This window comes from Condylura cristata, unplaced genomic scaffold (assembly GCF_000260355.1).
Source record: "Condylura cristata isolate star-nosed mole 26May11 unplaced genomic scaffold, ConCri1.0 scaffold00001, whole genome shotgun sequence".
Lineage (NCBI taxonomy): Eukaryota > Metazoa > Chordata > Mammalia > Eulipotyphla > Talpidae > Condylura > Condylura cristata.
Window position 1 is genome coordinate 4,306,035 of NW_004567102.1, and position 17,197 is coordinate 4,323,231.

The window sequence follows — 17,197 nt, forward strand, 5'->3', positions numbered from 1 at the left end:
ACCCCAGCTCTATATGCATAAATAAATGAAATAAATCTTAAAAAAAAAAAACAATTCAGCAGGTCCACACTCCCCGTGCACAGACTACTATATCGCTCCACTTGACCAATAATCCTGCAAGCAGTGGTGATGGCCTCATGGCAGAAAGCAGCAGTCACTCACCCTCAGTCTAAGTTGGCCAGGCTGTGCCAGGGTCCCCTCCTTCATGCCCACAGACCCTGGTCCCTCCCAGTCACTGGACATTGACACCCCAGGATTGTCAGATTTGTCATTCACCAGAGCAGAGGATCGCCCCCGAGGGTGCAACTCTGTGTGTGACTCAGTGTCCCCAGCCAGCTCTCAGCAGGGCCTCACAGTGGGCCTCTGAGTGATCAAACGTGACAAAATGAGGGGTGCAGAATGTGAACAGATCAGTAAATAGCAATTTCAGTGGTGGTAAAAGTTACCAAAAAAAAAAAATAGTAGAGAGTAGTAAGAGGATAGAGTCACTGGGCATCGACACTGAGCATGCTACTGACCCTCTCGCCTCCTGAGTGGCTCTTCTTCACTCAGAGTAATGCTCAAGGCCTTACGGTCCATGTGGTCTGTAGTGTTTACCCTCAGAGCCCAGCTCCGGGACTCCCCCCTCCTTAATGCTGCTCTACTGCACCAGCCTCCTTACTGTCCTTCAAACACACTAGGCAGCTCCTACCTCAGGGCCTTTGCACTTGCTGCTGTCGCTGCTTGGAGCCCTCTTCCCTCAGATGTCCCGGATGCTTCCCGCTTTCATTTCCTCAGGGTTCATCTCAATTGTCACCTCCTCCAAGAGGCCCCCCAAGACCACCTTGTCTAAAATATCAACTATGCCACTCTATCCTCTTATTACCACTCTACTTTTTTTTTTTTTTTTTTAAAGATCTATTTATTTGTGCATACAGAACTGGGGTACAGGCCAGAGGTTCAGGAGCGGCGAGAGACTTCACCAGAGACAGAGTGGGGAACAGAACAGGCAGATCGACGAAGTATACTGCTGAGGGGAGCAGCGGGGGGGTCAGGAGAGGTCTGCCACGCCATGTGGTCCCCTCCGGGGCAGGCGGAAATCGAACTCATGCGGAAGCGGCTTTAGATTCTCTGCGCTGTGCTTTAACCCGCTGCGCCACCAGGGAGGGCCCACCACTCTACTTTTTTTTGGTAACTCTTATCGCCACCTGAAATTGCTATTTACCTAACTGTTCACATGCTTATGCATTTCCCCACCTGCCTGTGTGCTTGCTAGCAATCCACACAGATCTCTTTTGTTTCGTTTATTTCTGCATCCCCAGTGGTTACCACACCCTCTGGCACACAGCAAAGCTCAGTGTGTCCTTGTGGCACAAAAGAATAGAACAGAAAAAGGGGATCGTGGACTCGGTCAAACAGCAACATCTGTGTTATTTTTCACCAGAGAAAGGAAAGAAAAGAACTTTAGTAAAAGAACCAAATTTACTTTAGTTTAAGGCAAATTCCACACAGAGACTGTCTCGGAGACGGGCACAAGACCAGACAGCATTGAAACACCATCATGCATGACAGGGAGGGAAGCAGTGCTGGGCAGCAGACTGGGGGGGCCTGGTCTGCAGCGGGCTGAGGGGCCCCATGCGGCAGGAGGGACTGGCATGCATGACCTGCTCCCGAGTGGGAAGAGTCTGGGTGGGCCGGGGTGAGGTCACCGTTCTCATCTTTCCCATAGCAGAGAGAGGGGCTTGGGCTCAGATACCAGAACCCAGGGCTGAAGGGTTAGGGTGGATTGGGGGCAACAGGATGATCCAAAAGCCAAGACATCCTGGGGTAGGGGGTGCTCTGGAGGAGAGTAGGATGGGGAAGCTGGGCTTGAAATGAATGGACCCTCAGGACATCAGAGCCCAAGGAAAAGCGGGGCCCATCTCATCAACACTTTGCCTTACAGACGTGAAAACTGAGGTCCAGAAGGTGAAAGAGCCTCATGGGGGTCCCCTGGGCAGGCAGCGGTGGAGGCGGGGCCTGGCCCCGACTCCTGTCCCTCTGGGTAGAGGAGCACGTGGGAGTGCTGGGGCCGGGCTACTTGGTGCCCAGACCCTGAAGTGGGCTCAGAGGTGTGGGCACCAAGGGCTCTGGGTGGCCTCTGGGGGGCAGCGGGATGCCTGGAGCCAAAGTCAAGTGTGGAGGTGCTTGCGGGCTCACACAGAGACCTGTGGATCTGGCTGTCTGAACCAGGCCCCCTCTCCTGGGCTTGAGAGGCACCAGAAGGGACTCTGAAGTCTCCATTACTGGCCCATCCTGTGGCTGCAGTTCACATCCCAGCTGCCCCTTGTGGCTTGCGGGTCTCTCTCCCACAGGACCACCCTGGGTGGGGCCACACACTTCAAGGACAAACCCCTCATGGGGCTCACCGGGAACAGGGCACAGGGGAGACACTGGGCAGGTGTATACCAGGTGCAGGAGCAGACACCATAGGAAGCTGCTGGAGAAGAGGACTGGGAGGAGGGGAGGCCAGTCCAGACCTCAGGGGTGTAGGAACGCAGAGGGGACTGCCCACGTGGACTGAGGGGACCCCAACCATCTTGATTGTTAGAACTTTCCTGGTTGGGCTCGAGCCCAGTGACAAGGAAAGAAAAGCTGGGGCCCAGAACTCCGTTTCCGCCACCTACCCGAATCCCTCAGTCTGGATTTGGAAGAAGTGAGGCCAGAAAACTGGGACGGAGTCTCCAGAGGCCCCACCCTCTGCCTGGGCTCCCAGGCACCCCGATGGCGGAAGGCTGGGCTCCCGACTGCTGGAGAGGAAGTCTGGGGGGTACCGGCCCACCGCTCCACAGGCCTCCCCTGGGCCCAGCCACCTGCTGGCTCAGATGTGAGTGTGCAGCGGAGACGCCGGGGGTGTGCGCTCCGGGGACTGGGGGGCCGAGCCCGCGGGGGCTATGGGCGGAGGTCGCGGGCGGATGCCCTGAGCCTTCATGTAGGACACCAGCTGGTCGGGGATCTCCGCCAGCACATCGCGAGCCAGGCGCGCCATGCTCAGCACGTGGTTGCCCGTGCGGTCCACGTAGTCCCTAAAGGGCACGAACTGGCCAGCAGGGAAGGCAGAGTCAGGGGGAGTACGCCCGTGGACACCAGCCCCGCGAATCTCCAGACCGGGGGTCCTGTTCCACCCACTTCGCTCAACCTTTGAGCTCTTGGCGCGTTCCCCGAAGGCCCGTATGGTGGTCTCCTCCTTCACTAGGCCCACCCCAGCCAGGGCCTGCACCTCCGTGCCAGGGCACACCATCGAACAAGGTCCCTGAACTTCAGCAGTCTCGGCACCAACCAGCGGCCCTTAGCAGGCACTCAGGAAATAAGGTATGAATCCCTGACTTCTGGAAAAGAGCCCGTGGGGTGGTCCCCTTCCTCTCTGGCCGAGCCTTCTGTCTATCTCTTTGGCCCTGCTCTTCTTTCCCCTCCAGGCCCAAGCCCCTGGTTCCCTCTCAGGGGCATCCTCTACCCCCTGAGTGCCTCAGGCCTAACACTACCCAGGCCTTGGCACACATGGGTCCCGCCTCCCAGATTCCCTTGCTCTGGTTTCTAGCCCCTCATCTCTGGCATGACATGGAGTGCCACGCCTGGGGGAATAGTCTCTCCTCTACTCTCTGTATTTTTTCAACCCCGGGGGTTAAATATCAGGGAGAATGTCAGTTTTTCATTTCCAGTCTCCCCAGCCCAAGGGACTGGGTCTGTAGGAGATTCAGTGGGGGAGGCGGGGTGGGGGGGGAGGTGGTGAGCATTCTGCAGCCTGGCTAGTCAGGGAGTCCCTGAGGACAGGGACCTATCTGCTCACTAAACCTGCGTGCTACTCCGAGGTGTTAAGACACTGGGTCTGTGAACTAGGTAAAGCCCGTGGTGTCCTCTCAGACAGGCCTGCTGCAGGCCTCAAGACATGGATGGCCCCACCCGAGGGGGTTGCCAGTTCACTGGGCAGGCGGCCGGGCAGAAACAACACGAGATGTGTGTGACCAGGCCCGAGCTCTGCAGGAGGCCACGGCAGCCTGGGGGCACAAGAGGGCGGGTGGAGCATTCTGGCCAGGGAACAGGCTACATGTTAGCGGTGAGCTCCAGATGTGGTCCAGGGCTCAGCACAGACAGAAATGTGACCCCAGGACTGACTCCTATTCCATTCTGTGGTGGCTGGGCCTCTTTAGGGCTCCCCATGTCCCCCCTCCAGGACCCCTTCCCAGAGAAACCCCCAAAGGAGGTAAAAGGTAGGACTAGCTAGAGAGGGGTTCTTGCATTTTCCATGGGGCAGGCAGGTCTGGGCTTCACCTGGACAATGTCCCGCTCAGCCAGCTTCCCCCGGGAGGAGATCCGCACGTCATCACCATCCAGTTCCACCATGGCTATGGGGGGAGAGGCATGGGGGCGAGGTGGGTATTTGGGCCTGGCAGTAGACTCAAGGCAGAGACCATCGGCCCCGACCCCCATGCTAGAGATAAGGAAACTGAGGCCAGGAGATAGGATGAGTCTCTATGCAGCTTCCCCACCCTCCTAGTTTGTGGGGTCGGTAAAGAAAGGATGAGTGACTTGGGGCCTCCTCCCCACAGCCTTGGGATGGGCATGGGGTGCACACCCTGACACTCCCATCCCTGCGCAAACAAACACACCCTGCTGCTCACCCAGACGTCACACATGCCCGGGCATCTGCACTCACGCACTGGGAAGAACCACTCCAGGGGCCTGAAGCCTCTGGGGAAACATCTGGGGTGATGGAGACTCACCATCGAACTCTGCCTGGCCCACACCGATGATGATGATGGACATGGGGAGTTTGGCCGCCTGGGAGATAACATGGGGAGGATAAACTCAGTTGAGGGGCCAGTTAAAAGAAAGGGGAGACCCTGGGTAGGGGCAGAAAGGGGGGTCAAAAGAAGAAAGGCAGGAAGTCAGGGAGGACAGGGAAGATGTGGGGAAGAGAACAGTGAAGACACAGAAAAGGGGGGAGAATGGGGGAGAGAGGGCAGCCAAGATACAGACCAAAGAAACCCAGGGGGGTACCAGCCCAGGAGGGGCGGAGAGGCAGAAAGGCAGAGGGGGAGCGGATCACAGGTTTATTTCTGCATGGTCCCCCGGCCCCCTCTTCTGCCCGCAGGCCTCTATCCTGTGTGACTCTAGGGGAGACCACCCATCAGAGAGGCCCCGTTCCTGGACCTCTCTGGGACCGCCCCTGTGCTCTACCGGGCCAGGCCAGCCTGGGGGCTGCTGCAGTGGTACCAGAAATGGGCTAATGAGGGAGGCCCGGTCATCTGGAGAGTGTCCACCAGGGTGACTCCGAGGTGGATTCGGAGTTACCAGCTGGGTCTTTCACCAGCCAGAGCACCCAACTCCTACCCCAAACCCTCAGCTGGGCTCTTCTTCTGACTCAGCAGAAGAAGCCAGGAATAGGATGAGGGTGGTGGTCCCAAAGGTGGGGGGGGGGGGTGCATGCCCAAGCCATGCCCATCTTCCTAAAGAACAAGAGGGCACATCCCTTGGGATCCGCATGCCTCTGACCAGCCGCCCAGCCCTACCCCAGGCCCACGACTCCTCTCCAGCTCCCTGTCTCCCAACCCCAGCCCGCAGCTCACGTTGACAATCGCCTCCTTGGTCTGCGCCATGTCCGAGATGACCCCGTCAGTGATGATGAGCAGCACCGAGTACTGGGAGCCGTCCTGCACGGTGGCCGCATTCCTGGGGCAGGGCAGGGCCCGTGAACAGGTGGCAGGGTTCTGGGCCCATCAGCCCCCGCCCCACGAGAACACGTAACACTTTATGGGCACAGCTCTTAGGTGGAGGGGAGTCCCCGAGGGTCAGGGCGCCCTGAGAGCCAAGTCAGTGGATAGACTCCCTCCCGCCTTCCTGGATGACAGATGCAGAAAGACCAACCTGTGAGTGGGAGGGAGGGAAGGAGTGAGGGAGGGAGGAAGGGATGCGAGCGCTTACCTGGCCACGTGGGTGACCACAGGGGCGAAGTTGGTGGGGCCATAGAGCTGCACGGTGCGCAGGCTGTGGTGGTAGGCCTCCAGAATGCCATCGATGCCACAGCACGAGGGGTTCTCCTGGTTGCCATTCTGGGGTCACAAAGGATGAGTGAGGCTGAGCCCAGGAAGGAAGGAGGGGTGGGAAGGCGGGCAGTGGGTGGTCTCTGGAGGCAGAGCCTGGGCTCTTTTCTTGTTGGGGGCGGGGGGTGTATGTGAGGAGGAAAGGAGGATGTCCCCAGGGCCCAGCACAAAGGGCTGCCCAAGCTCTCAACCAGCAAAGTCCATGCCTGCTCCCTGCCCGGTCCTCTCATTCTGCTCAGAGACCCCAGCAGAGCTGGCCACGTCCCTGGGGCAGCTGGGCAAAGCAGCACACCCTAAAGTGCCGCAGGGTCTGAGAGGCTCCAGCAGGGCCAGCGGCTGCCCCACCCTCCTGTGTCCTGGGCCCAGCACAGTGCCTGGCACTCCGGGGATGTGTGACGAATGTCTGCTGTGAGCAGTGGAGGCGGGGGGGAGGGAGAGGCAGCATCTCCACAGGCCTCCGTGACAGCACCCACTCGGAGTCCCTGGATTGATGCAGTCGCCCAACAGACATTCCTTCGCCCTCTCTCAGGACCTTGGGGCACAGTTCAGCCTCAGCCCCACTCTACCTCCACCTGGTCTCGTCAGGCTGCTGCGAGTGACTGCAGACAGGGGGAGGTGTTTGTGAGCAAAGTCAGGGGGGGTTTCTGGGTTCCCTGACAGAGCCCCCCTGCACACAGAAGGCAGCTACCCTTCCCCCCCAAAAGACTGCACCTTGAGTCCCCAGGTGGGGAGGATAGGAGATGCCCCCATCCCAGTCTGTCAGCCCTCTGCCTTTCTCTGGGGACCTCCTACCAGCGGGAACTCGTGGGACACCCTGCCGTCAGGGGGCAGCTTGGCCCCGAAGCCAAGGGCCGGGAACATCTTGTCGCTGTCGTAGTGCTGGATGATCTCCCCCACGGCGGTCAGCGCCAGCGCATAGGCGTTCAGCTGGTAGGGGCTCATGTAGTGCAGAGACGTGGACTGCGAGGGGTTCCCTGTGACACAGGACACGGAAGCACTTGCTGCACTCCAAGTCGCTCCAAACTCAGCCTGCAGAAAGGGGTGTCCAAAGGCACCCCTCCACTCACCTACCCTTGGCGCTTCTCCTTATCCCCTGTTCATTCCCTTAGCAAACCCTGGTTGTGGACCCTGCGAAGTCTACCCAGAGCCCACCTGAGCTCCCCTCCTCCGCGACACCACCACGCTCTAGCTCGTAGGATGGGGTGCCTCCTGAATCATCTCCCTGCCTCTTTCTGGTGTCACCCTCGGCACACCAGCCAGGGGGAGCCTGTCAGACCTCCGGCCGCGGATCACACTGCTTCTCTGCTCAAAGGCCTCATATTCACCTGCCATTAAGCCCAAAGTGTTTACGAGGCCCCACAAGCCCTGGCCGCCAGGTACCTCTCCTCATCTCCTTCCACCCTCCCTGTCATTCACTCAGTCCCAGTCTCTGGCTATTCCTGCCTCAGGGCCTCAAAACTGTCTGTACCCTCTGCTCTGGGAGCAGCAGGTAGGTTCTAGATAGACTTTGAAGGCTCCACAACCAGGATTTGCTAGCCAGATGTCACATAATCTGCTCCCTCACCTCTTCAGGTGACTCAAGGGTCATCTTCTGCATGACCTTTTCTGAGGAGCAGATTGAATGTCACCACCCTCCCAAGTCCCCCATCCCTTCTTCTGGCTTGAACTGTCCCCACAGCTCTTGTTGCCACCAGTGTCATCCATATTTTGCTTATTTGTTGACTAACAAGAGGCAGTACAGCAAAGACTTCAAAGATACCAATCCTGTCTCTACTTCTACTAATTAGATGATTTTTGGCTAAGTTCTTTAACTTCTGAGCCTCAGTTTCCTCATATGTAGAAGGGGTTTTAGTTGTCCACAGTCATAAGATTGTTGTGAGCATTAAACAGGTGTTGCTATTGTTAAGGGGAAGGATGTCCTAAAGGAACTCTGCAGAGTCTTGTGGACTCCACCCCCTACTCCAGCTTTCTGGACTCTACCCCCTACTCCAGTGACTGGAAACTACAACTCCCAGCAGTACCAGGGAGAGAACTGCGAGGACCCAAGGGCAGAGTTAAGCAGGCATGCTGGGACTTTGGGGGATATAGAGGGCGCCATTTGCTACAATTCACTAGGGAAACGGCTCTCAGGACTGCATGACTGGGGGCTTTCAGTTTGTTTGTTCCCAGAGTTCCAAGTCCCGGCAGCTGGTAAGATATTCCAGTTACATTGTTTCCCTCTCTCTTTCCCTGGGTTGTTTCCTTTTGCAAATAAACCCGTTATTGACCCTTTTGTGTGCGCCTGCTGTACAACTGAATTTTAGGCACATGGGTGAGGTCCCACAGACAGGCGGCCCAGTTCACAATGGGGTGCCCTGTTGTTAACACTATTACCACTCTTCATTGATATTGTCACCAAGGCCTCTCCCAGCTCTGCCACCCTACGCTCTATGAGTCTGGGACCGCAGTCCTGACGGGTTTCTCACACACACACCCCCAACCACCACCATCAGTGTGAGACCCGGGCACCTTCTGACTGGCCCAATAACGATCACTGAGCACCGCAAAGGTTGCTGCAGAATCCAAGGAAGGCCGTAACGTGTCTAACAGCATTAACTTCAGCACTGGGATTGCTCCTAGTGATCTGGGCACAGCCCAGTACTGGAGGAGGTCTGAGGGCAGCAAGCTGGGCAGCCCCAGGAAGGTTGAGGCCCAAGCCCTGGGCAGTGTGCCTGCCCTCCCCCAGGACCAGACGCTAGTTCTCCCCTCCACACTGTGGGTGAGATGACACAGTGATCTGGGGTTTGCGCCTGTGGGAAACACCTCTGCTCCAAGGCTCTTGTGGGCCCAGTGTACTGTCCTAGCCTCTGGGAGACAGGCTGTCCTCAGGGACAAGCGTATGGCTCAGGGTATGTAGGCCCAGGGTCCACAGTGCCTAGGGACCCAGGTCCAGTCTGGTGATACCTTCACCACTTGGATGGCATCCTTGACCCCCCAGAGGTTCAGAGGCCCCTCTGCAGTGAGGACGGGAGACCTGGCCCCCAGGGAGCACCAACTACCTCAGCTCTAAGATGCCCTCTCCTCCTCCCATCCCGCTCCCTGCCCATCCCCCCACTCACCATTGGAGGCCGTGAAGTCGATGGCCACTGTGAAGTTGATCTGGGTCCTAGCAGAGGGAGAAGGGCAGGAGTTACCTGGACAGAGGCAGGCCAGCGGGGAGGCTGCCAGGGTGGGGGTGGGGGAGAAACCTGGCTTCTACCCCAGCTCCTTGCCAGGTTTCTGGCCTTGGGGAAGTCATTCATCTCCTTCCAGTGCTGGAAAACTGGGGGAGTAGTGCCAGCCCCACCCCCACCCCACTCCCCACCCCCAGGACTGTTGTAAGCATCAAAAAAGATAGGCGGCATGAAAGATCTTTGAAGATGATCTTGCACTGTGTGGGCACGTGGCTATAATTACTTATTTCCTCCCAGCTCTGCCCCTGGGCCCACCTGAGGTCAGTGAAGTAGGGTCTCACTGCATTGCTGGCTCAACTTTGGAGTTAAATTTGGGGTTAAAATTAATTTGACAAAGAAGACAAACAGACATTTTGCATCTCCTGAGGGAAGAACAAAATACCAGCTCATGGTGTGTCTTGCCAAGAACATTGCATCTGAATCCCGCTTAGCGTCCAGAGCTACCTGCCAGTTGTTTCTGGGTAAATAGAGGGGACAGAGGAACAAGGGAAATGACAGCACGGGGGTGTGTAGCCAGTGGCCTCCAGGCTGTGGGAGACTGTAGGAGCAGAGGGAAGACGGGCCCAAGGACCCGTTGCATTGGATCCTGTGGGCACTTGGGAGGAGTCTCCGGCCCCTGCAGACCTACTGAATCAGAATCCCTGGGGGGGGGGGGGGGTGCTGTGCAGGAATTTGCTTCAGCAAACTCTTCAAGTGCTCAGAGGAAACAACAGATGAAAGAGAATAAAGAGACCAATGAACCAACTGCGATATGTTGCTCTTGCCTGGATCTCTGATTTGAAAAGCTCATTTTTTCAAGACAGCTGGCAAGGGCCCTCCCAGGGACAAGGGGTTAAAGCACAGCACTATGAGGCTATCTGCAGCCACTACAACGTGATTTCCATCCCTGGCCAGGGAGCTGACCTGCATGGCGCGGCAGACCTCTCTTGTCTCACTCACTGCTCCCCTCAGCAGTGTATTTCAGCCAACCTGCCTATTCTGCTCCCCACTCTGTCTTCTGTCAATACTCTCACCCCCAACATCTCTGGTCTGTACCCCGGTTCTTGTATGCATAAATAAATAAATTTTTTTAAAAGATTTATTTATTTGTGCACACAGAACTGGGGTACAGGCCAGAGGCTCAGGGGCGGTGAGAGGCTTCACCAGAGACAGAGTGGGGAACAGAACAGGCAGATCGACGAAGTACACTGCTGAGGGGAGCAGCGGGCGGGTCAGGAGAGGTCTGCCACGCCATATGGTCACCTCCGGGGCAGGCGGGAATCGAACTCACGCGGAAGCGGCTTTTAGATTCTCAGTGCTGTGCTTTAACCCGCTGCGCCACCAGGGAGGGCCCATAAATAAATATTTTTTAAAAAGACAACAGGCAAAATTTGAACAATGACTAGATATTTGGCTTTAAGAAATTGTGTGATTTAGGGGTGTTATGGTAGGTCACTGACAAAAAGAGTCCTTATCGTTTAGAGATAGTTTACCCTGAAGTATTTGAGCAAAGAACTGTGTCTGGGATTTGCTTCACAACACCTGGATGAAGGGAGAGTGCATGGAACAAGACTGGCCACAAGGTGGTAACTGCTGAATCTGGGTAAAGGGTTACTTGGGGGTTTATTATACCACCTCTCCACTTTAACTTGTGCTTTTCCCTAACAGAAAATTGGGTTTTGAGGATTCAGGTTCAGGGCTGAAACTAGCTAAAGGTTTAGCTATTCTAGACCCTCATTTCTCAATGTGCTAGATGTTGACAGAACAAAGCTGACAAGACACAAGGCCTGGTAAGTCTAGTCTTGTGGTTCTTACACTGTAGTGAACGAGCATCCCTAGTGGAGCTTAGCTAAGGAGAAGATCCCAGGGCCCCATTCCCAGGGATGTGAATTGAGTAGGTTTGAGATGGGCCCCTAGAATCTGCATCTTTAGCAAACATTCCTTGTCCTCATTCAGGGATTCAGAGTGTGGGGGGGGGGGGTTCTGGGATCAAAGTTGAGGAAACCATTCTGGCGATTCCAAATTAGGGCTAGCTATGATGTCAGGTGAGACAACGCTCACCTCACCGGCATTTAGCAGATTGTCTCTATCAGAAACCACAGCCTAGCTGCTGCCCATTGCCATCTCCACCTCCCTTCCAGAACCCTGCCCCAACTCACAACAGTCAAGGACATGGTTAGCAGGAGAGCCACGCCAGAGAACTCCTCCCAGCACTCTGTCCCCCTCATGTGCTGCCTGAAGGCAAAGCATCCAATGGAAAGAGAAGAAAAGGGAGCCACAAGATGGCAGGAACCTGGGTCTCCGATTGACTGCGTGGAGTATCTTCCCACCCACCTCTACTACCCTACATGTGAAAAACCTTTACTTATATTACTCTTTGAGGTGGAGGGGTTTTGTATCAGCAGTTCACCTACTCTGTTCCTGTGCTATTTGTTGTCATCTCTCTATGTGAAATAGAGACTGTATCTTTGTTAGAGGAAGGGAGACATGTGGCAGGCAAGAACTCCGCTGGCAGTGCTGGGGGTGGGAGGGGTGGGGACAGCCTTGGGAAGGTAGTTCTGGCCTACAGGATTACACCTAAGGGGTGTTATCAGCTCCTCCAAATATTTGGTGAGGAGAGGCAGGATTTATTCCATAACGACTCTCTCCTTGCTCTGGGTTCTGAAACACCTCAGGGAAGAGGTGCTGCTGTGGGAAAAGTAGCCCCTGCAGACTCTCCTCTCCCGCCTAAGGGCAACGCAGGGCAGAAGGCAGTCTGCTGGACAACTAGCTCCTCCTCTGATGTGGACGCAGCGGTGCCCACACCCCTCCTCCTGGTCCAGGTGGGCGGGGGAGATCGTCCCTAGACACATGCCGCCATCCACCACCTGCCCGGACATGCAGGCTGCTTGCTCTCTCCCTGGAGCCAGTTCTCTTGCTCAGGTTCTCCTCAGAGTTCCCAGAGAGGCGTGGGGGAGGGCTGGCGCTGGTGTTTAACACCCAGTGCTCCTGGCACTACAGGATCTCGAAGCACCCAGCCCTTTAACTCCTTAGTCTCTGCCTGCGTCAACGCCCCACCCTTAGTGGTGTGGAGGGCAGGGCCACTCCTAGGGAAGAATTGCAGCAAGGTGATAATGGAGCCCCGTGGAGATGGGAATTATGAACATCTGCTGCTGTGCTGTGTTCTCTAAGTCGAAGGCGCTAGGCAAAGGAGGAGGGTAAAAGGGTGCCTTGGAGAAGGAGCCATTTGTGAGGGAGGGGAGGGCAAAGGTGGGGCCTGGAATGGCTCAGAGGTGCAGGGAGGCCTCTGGGTGACTGGCGGGAGGGTGTGTATTCAGCAGATAGGAGCAACTGCAGGTCCAAGGCAGCAGGGAAGGGAGTCAAAGGAGAGTGAAGGCGGCTTCCCAGGACCTGACTTTCCCCTCTGCCCCAAAGAACCAAGCAGCCAAGTCACTTGGCTGGGATGAGTCTTTGGCAGCTGCCCCACCTGTCTCCTTTCCAGACAGGTGTAGTTACTCACCTGCCTGCACCTGTGGACTCTCGGCTGCCCATGCCCTGACCTGGCACCTGCGCTGGCAGAGCTCATGCTGGGCGTCCTAGGACCTCACCTTGGAGTCAGGCTCTTTCTGTGAGCTTCTGGCTGGAGCCGCCAGGCCGCCATGCCTACCTGGGCCTGGCATGACCCCTCTTGTTCCTTCTGTTCTAAACGAGTGTTTGGCCATCCCCAGTCTCATCCCCCTGTCTCTCTGGCCCCTTACAGGCCCCTGATGACAACGAACAGGTTCATGTTTTCCCCTCCCCACCATCCTGCCCAGAAGCATTAGAAGCTGAGAGCTGGAAGGAGCCTTACAACTCACTTCATGCCAACCTCTTTGTATAGGAAGGAGAACACGAATGCGCTAATGCCCAGAGAGGGAGAGTAACCTGCCCAGAGCAACCCAACAGATTCATAGCAAAGAGGGCAGCGCCTGCGCCCCTAACTCGAGTCCAGGCCTCCTTCCACCTCCCCAAGCCTTTGGTTCTCTTTGCCTTGGAGCCTTTCCACCTCCTAGCCCATCTCTGCAGGGGGCCTGACATGACCCAGGCCAGTCTCTGAGGTCCAGGGGCCCCTCAGGGCCCAGGGGCATCACAGCTCTGAGTGAGTTGCCTGCACTCAGTCACTGGGCATCTGCTCAGAGCCCAGGGTCAGGGCTTTTGCCAGGGCCTTGGAGAGGCCAGCGTGGGACCAGTGCTCGTCACATGGTGGTCTGGAGCCCTCTCCTGAGACCACAGAAACCTGGCTGCGTCTCTTCTCACCCTCCTTTGATGTAGTCAAGAAATGTGCACTCTGACTCCACAGCAAAGGAAAGCAGCGTGACCTTGAAAACAAAAGGGAGCTTGGTCAGGAGGGAGCACAGAGGGGCAGACAGCTTGCTGCCAGGGACGGGCACAGCCAGGTGCCAGCTTCGCGCACAGCTGTGCACAGTGCCCACCCTCAGAAATACTGTTGTTAGCCCCATTTTATAACCAAGGAAACTGAGGCTGAAAGAGGGGTGCAGTGTGTCCACAGACACGGCCGGGAGGCAACGAGATGGGAACAGGGTTTGCTGACTCTAGAGCCCACACCGTCGTCCCCAGTGCCAAGTAGCACCCCAGGCGGGCCCTGTCTCTGTCAGGGGTGCACAGGGCCTCACACCCGGGCATTCCCCTGAGTCGACACCAGCTTGCTAGTCCCGGGGCCCTGGTGTGGGGCCTGGGGTGGCGAGGGGGAGTCCTGACACTCCCTGCCAGCGTTGCCAAGCCCCACATTTGCTAATTATCCTGGTAACTAGTCATCCCCTTGGTCTGTGCTAATCTGAATCCTTAACTTGTCCCATCTCATTCCTCTGGCATCTCGCAGTCTCTAGCCTCTTAGATACAACACTGTCCTTTCTCTGGAGGTAACTGGTTAGAGGCCTCTTGGCCCACGCTTCCTGGTGACTTTAGGATCAGCTTTGCCAAGACAGGCAGCTACCTGGCAGCTCATTATAACAATTTAGGATCACAGTGGCAAGTGAAGGCCTAGCAGACTGAACCAATTAAATGAGAGAGGTTGGAGCAGAAAGGAACTGTGGAAGAGAACTCCACTCCAGGGTTTGGGGAGTTCCCCTTCCACCCTCACGCCCCTGCCTCCTGCACTGGTGCAGATTCATCCATCTCTGTTGACTCACTGGGTGGGCCAGGCAGGGCCTCTGCTTGACAAAGCTGATGAGCAATTAGCCCAAATAATGGGAGGGTCCGTGAGTGCTGAGCTGGGCCTTGGTGCCTACCCACTGCGGATAAGGTATCAGGCACCTGGATGGTCAAAGCCCCTTTCTTTAGGAATGGGCTGTGGCAGGGGCTTCAGTCTTAACTGATGCTCATTAGATCCCTTGAGGAGCTCTTAAAAGCTCCTGGTGTTGCAATGAGTTAAGGCACAGCACTTTGAGGCTGCCTGAAGCCACTGCAGCAGGAGCTCAATCTCCGGCCATGGCCGCAGACCTCTCCTGACCCGCCCGCTGCTCCCCTCAGCAGTGCACTTTGTCAATCTGCCTGTTCTGCTCCCCATTCTGTCTCTGGTGAATCCTCTCACCCCTTGCACGTCTAGCCTGTACCCCAGTTCTGTATGCATAAATAAATAAACCTTAAAAAAAATAATAGTAACCTCTTGGAACCCAAGTGAAGACAGCAGACCAATTACATCTGAGCTTCTAGATCGGGGCTCTGGCCCTGAATCCTTTTTGTAAGCTTCTCCACAAGTCTAACTTGCAGATGGGGATGAATTCCCCTCTTGTCCCCTCGATGAAGCTGTTCCCTAACCACCTGACCATCTGGATTCACTCACTGGCTACTCAAAGTGTGGACCCTGAACCGGCAGCATCACCTTGATATGGTTAGAAATGCAGCTTCCACACATTCAAAAAGATCCCCTTGGGGATTCTATAAGTAAGGTATTAAAATCACTAACCACAGATTCCTGGGCCCTTGCCTGGCCCTCTTTGAACAGAACCCCTGGGAACTGGCCTGCCTACCCGTATGGTCATCACCATTCTGACTCTTTGGGGTCTGGAGTTGTAGTCTATCTGACACTGATGCTAAGTTTGACTGCATTAGATAACAACAGTACAGACCTCCAGAGTGGGAGGGACATGAAGGGTATGAACGTGGATATGTCTGTACTACAAAGACAATGGCTTGTCCTTTAAATGCACCATGGCCTTGTGGGCTCTGCCTCAGGGCCTTTGCACATGCTGACTCCCACGTCTAGAATTCCCTTTACCCAATATCTCAATGCTCTCTCCCTTCTTTGGAGCTCTGCTCAAATATTACCGTTGCAGGTAAATTGTTCTTGATTACCTTATATAAAATAATAGTTCTGCCCCCTATATTATTCAATGTTTTTCCGTAGACTGATAACTACCTCCCCCACACAGGCATATGAGTGTGTGTGAATATTTGGTTTTTGTCTCCTCTCCTAGTATAGAAGCACCATGAAGACCGAGTTTTGGGTCTGCCTTGTCCCCAGCTATATCCCTGTGCCTAGAACAGGGCCCGCCCGGCACCTGGGTATGTTCAGTGAACATTTGCTGAATAAACGTTTCACTGTGCTGAAGATGGGCCACCAGGCAACGTGGCACTCCAGGGCGGCTGTGTTAGCAGGGCAGTGCCTACAGCGGCCCAGTGCCAACTCTTAACTGTAGTGCTGATTCCCTCTCTACTACTTTCTAGAGGTGTGACCTTGGGTGAGTCACTTCCCTGCCCAAAGTCTTGGTTTCCTCTTTCATGACCAGGGGATGAGAATGCCTGCCTCTCGGGGACACAATCTAAGAAAAGCACCTAAGTGGGGAATTTCCCAGAGTAGGGCCCATTAAATTCTACCCCTTTCCCTCTTCCTTCCGGCAGGAAGTACCCTGAGTTTCTCTCAGGAATTTCTCATTCTGTATCACAGCCTGAGCTACCTCCACCCTAGCCCCTGGGCTGGGCTGTTGCTCCATCAGCTCCTCCCCTCCCCACCCCCAGCCCTCTGGGTCTGGTTCCCACACTCTGCAGACAGCAGGACTCCCAGACAGCAGACTTAGCTTGGGGCTCACCCCAAGCTAATGTCTGCACCTGAGGGAAAGAGAGGGTAGCTACTCACTGTGCCAGAATTCACGTATTTCTTTTTCTTCATTTTCTTTTTTGGGTTTACCACCTGCAGGACAAAAACTTTTTGTCAGATAAGAGTTTCCAAGCAGTCATGGCTGCTTCCTAGGGTTTCCAGGACCCCTGCTTTTGGCTGAACTTCCAGCAAGCAAAGTGTGGGGTGTGCAAACCTGAGGGCCCAGCGGAGGAGGATATTGTGCGGCCTTTAGATTTACGAAACTAGGCTTCCCAATTAGACCCAGTGTCCCACGACCAAACACACCAGGAATAATATTTATTTAACCTTCTTTCCCACTGTTCCTCCAAACACACCCTCTGCTCAGAGCAGCCAAAAGAGGCTGGACATCTCGATGTCGCAAAGGGGCCCCTGTCTATGCCTGCCCCATGTTGGCTCAGGCTGTTCCTGGACCTGAAACAACCTCCCCTGTCCCTCCACCAAATCCCATCTTCTGGCTCTTCAAGATCCCGTCCAAGCTCCGCCCCCACCACCCTTGCACTGCATCGGACCCTCCCTCCTGTTCTTCACCTGCCAGCTTTTGCAACCAGACCCGTCAGTGGGAACTTCGCCACAAGGCTAGCAACACAGTAGGGGACAGAGATCTGTGGTGGGCAGACTCAATTGGGGGTGATTTCTGCCACAGACAGTGGATGGCAATGCTGATAGCCATTTTTGGAGGCAGGATGTGCTTCTGACATCACACGGCACACAGGGCACACAGAACGGGGGACAGTCAGGTGGAAGCTAGGAGCTTTGGGCTCATCGAGGAGGGCCCCTCCCCCTGGGATGCCTCCACGGAGCCCTTTCACAGTGCTTTTATACTTGTTTGA

At 55.7% G+C, this 17,197-nt stretch overlaps 1 protein-coding gene across 2 annotated transcripts in view; it reads right to left on the reverse strand.

Annotated features, from left to right (window-relative positions):
- Positions 1 to 1,268: 1,268 nt before the first annotated feature.
- CPNE5 (copine V) overlaps positions 1,269 to 17,197 on the reverse strand; it is a 93,369-nt gene continuing 77,440 nt past the window's right edge. For both annotated transcript variants that reach the window (XM_004673428.2, XM_012723096.1), the window contains 9 exons: positions 16,365 to 16,418; positions 13,526 to 13,587; positions 9,158 to 9,204; positions 6,852 to 7,033; positions 5,941 to 6,068; positions 5,586 to 5,688; positions 4,740 to 4,797; positions 4,288 to 4,361; positions 1,269 to 3,058 (listed from right to left, as the gene is read on the reverse strand). In XM_004673428.2, coding sequence (XP_004673485.1) covers positions 2,840 to 3,058; positions 4,288 to 4,361; positions 4,740 to 4,797; positions 5,586 to 5,688; positions 5,941 to 6,068; positions 6,852 to 7,033; positions 9,158 to 9,204; positions 13,526 to 13,587; positions 16,365 to 16,418 — 927 coding nt within the window. In that variant the 3' untranslated portion in view covers positions 1,269 to 2,839. The remainder of the gene's footprint in view (positions 3,059 to 4,287; positions 4,362 to 4,739; positions 4,798 to 5,585; positions 5,689 to 5,940; positions 6,069 to 6,851; positions 7,034 to 9,157; positions 9,205 to 13,525; positions 13,588 to 16,364; positions 16,419 to 17,197) is intronic.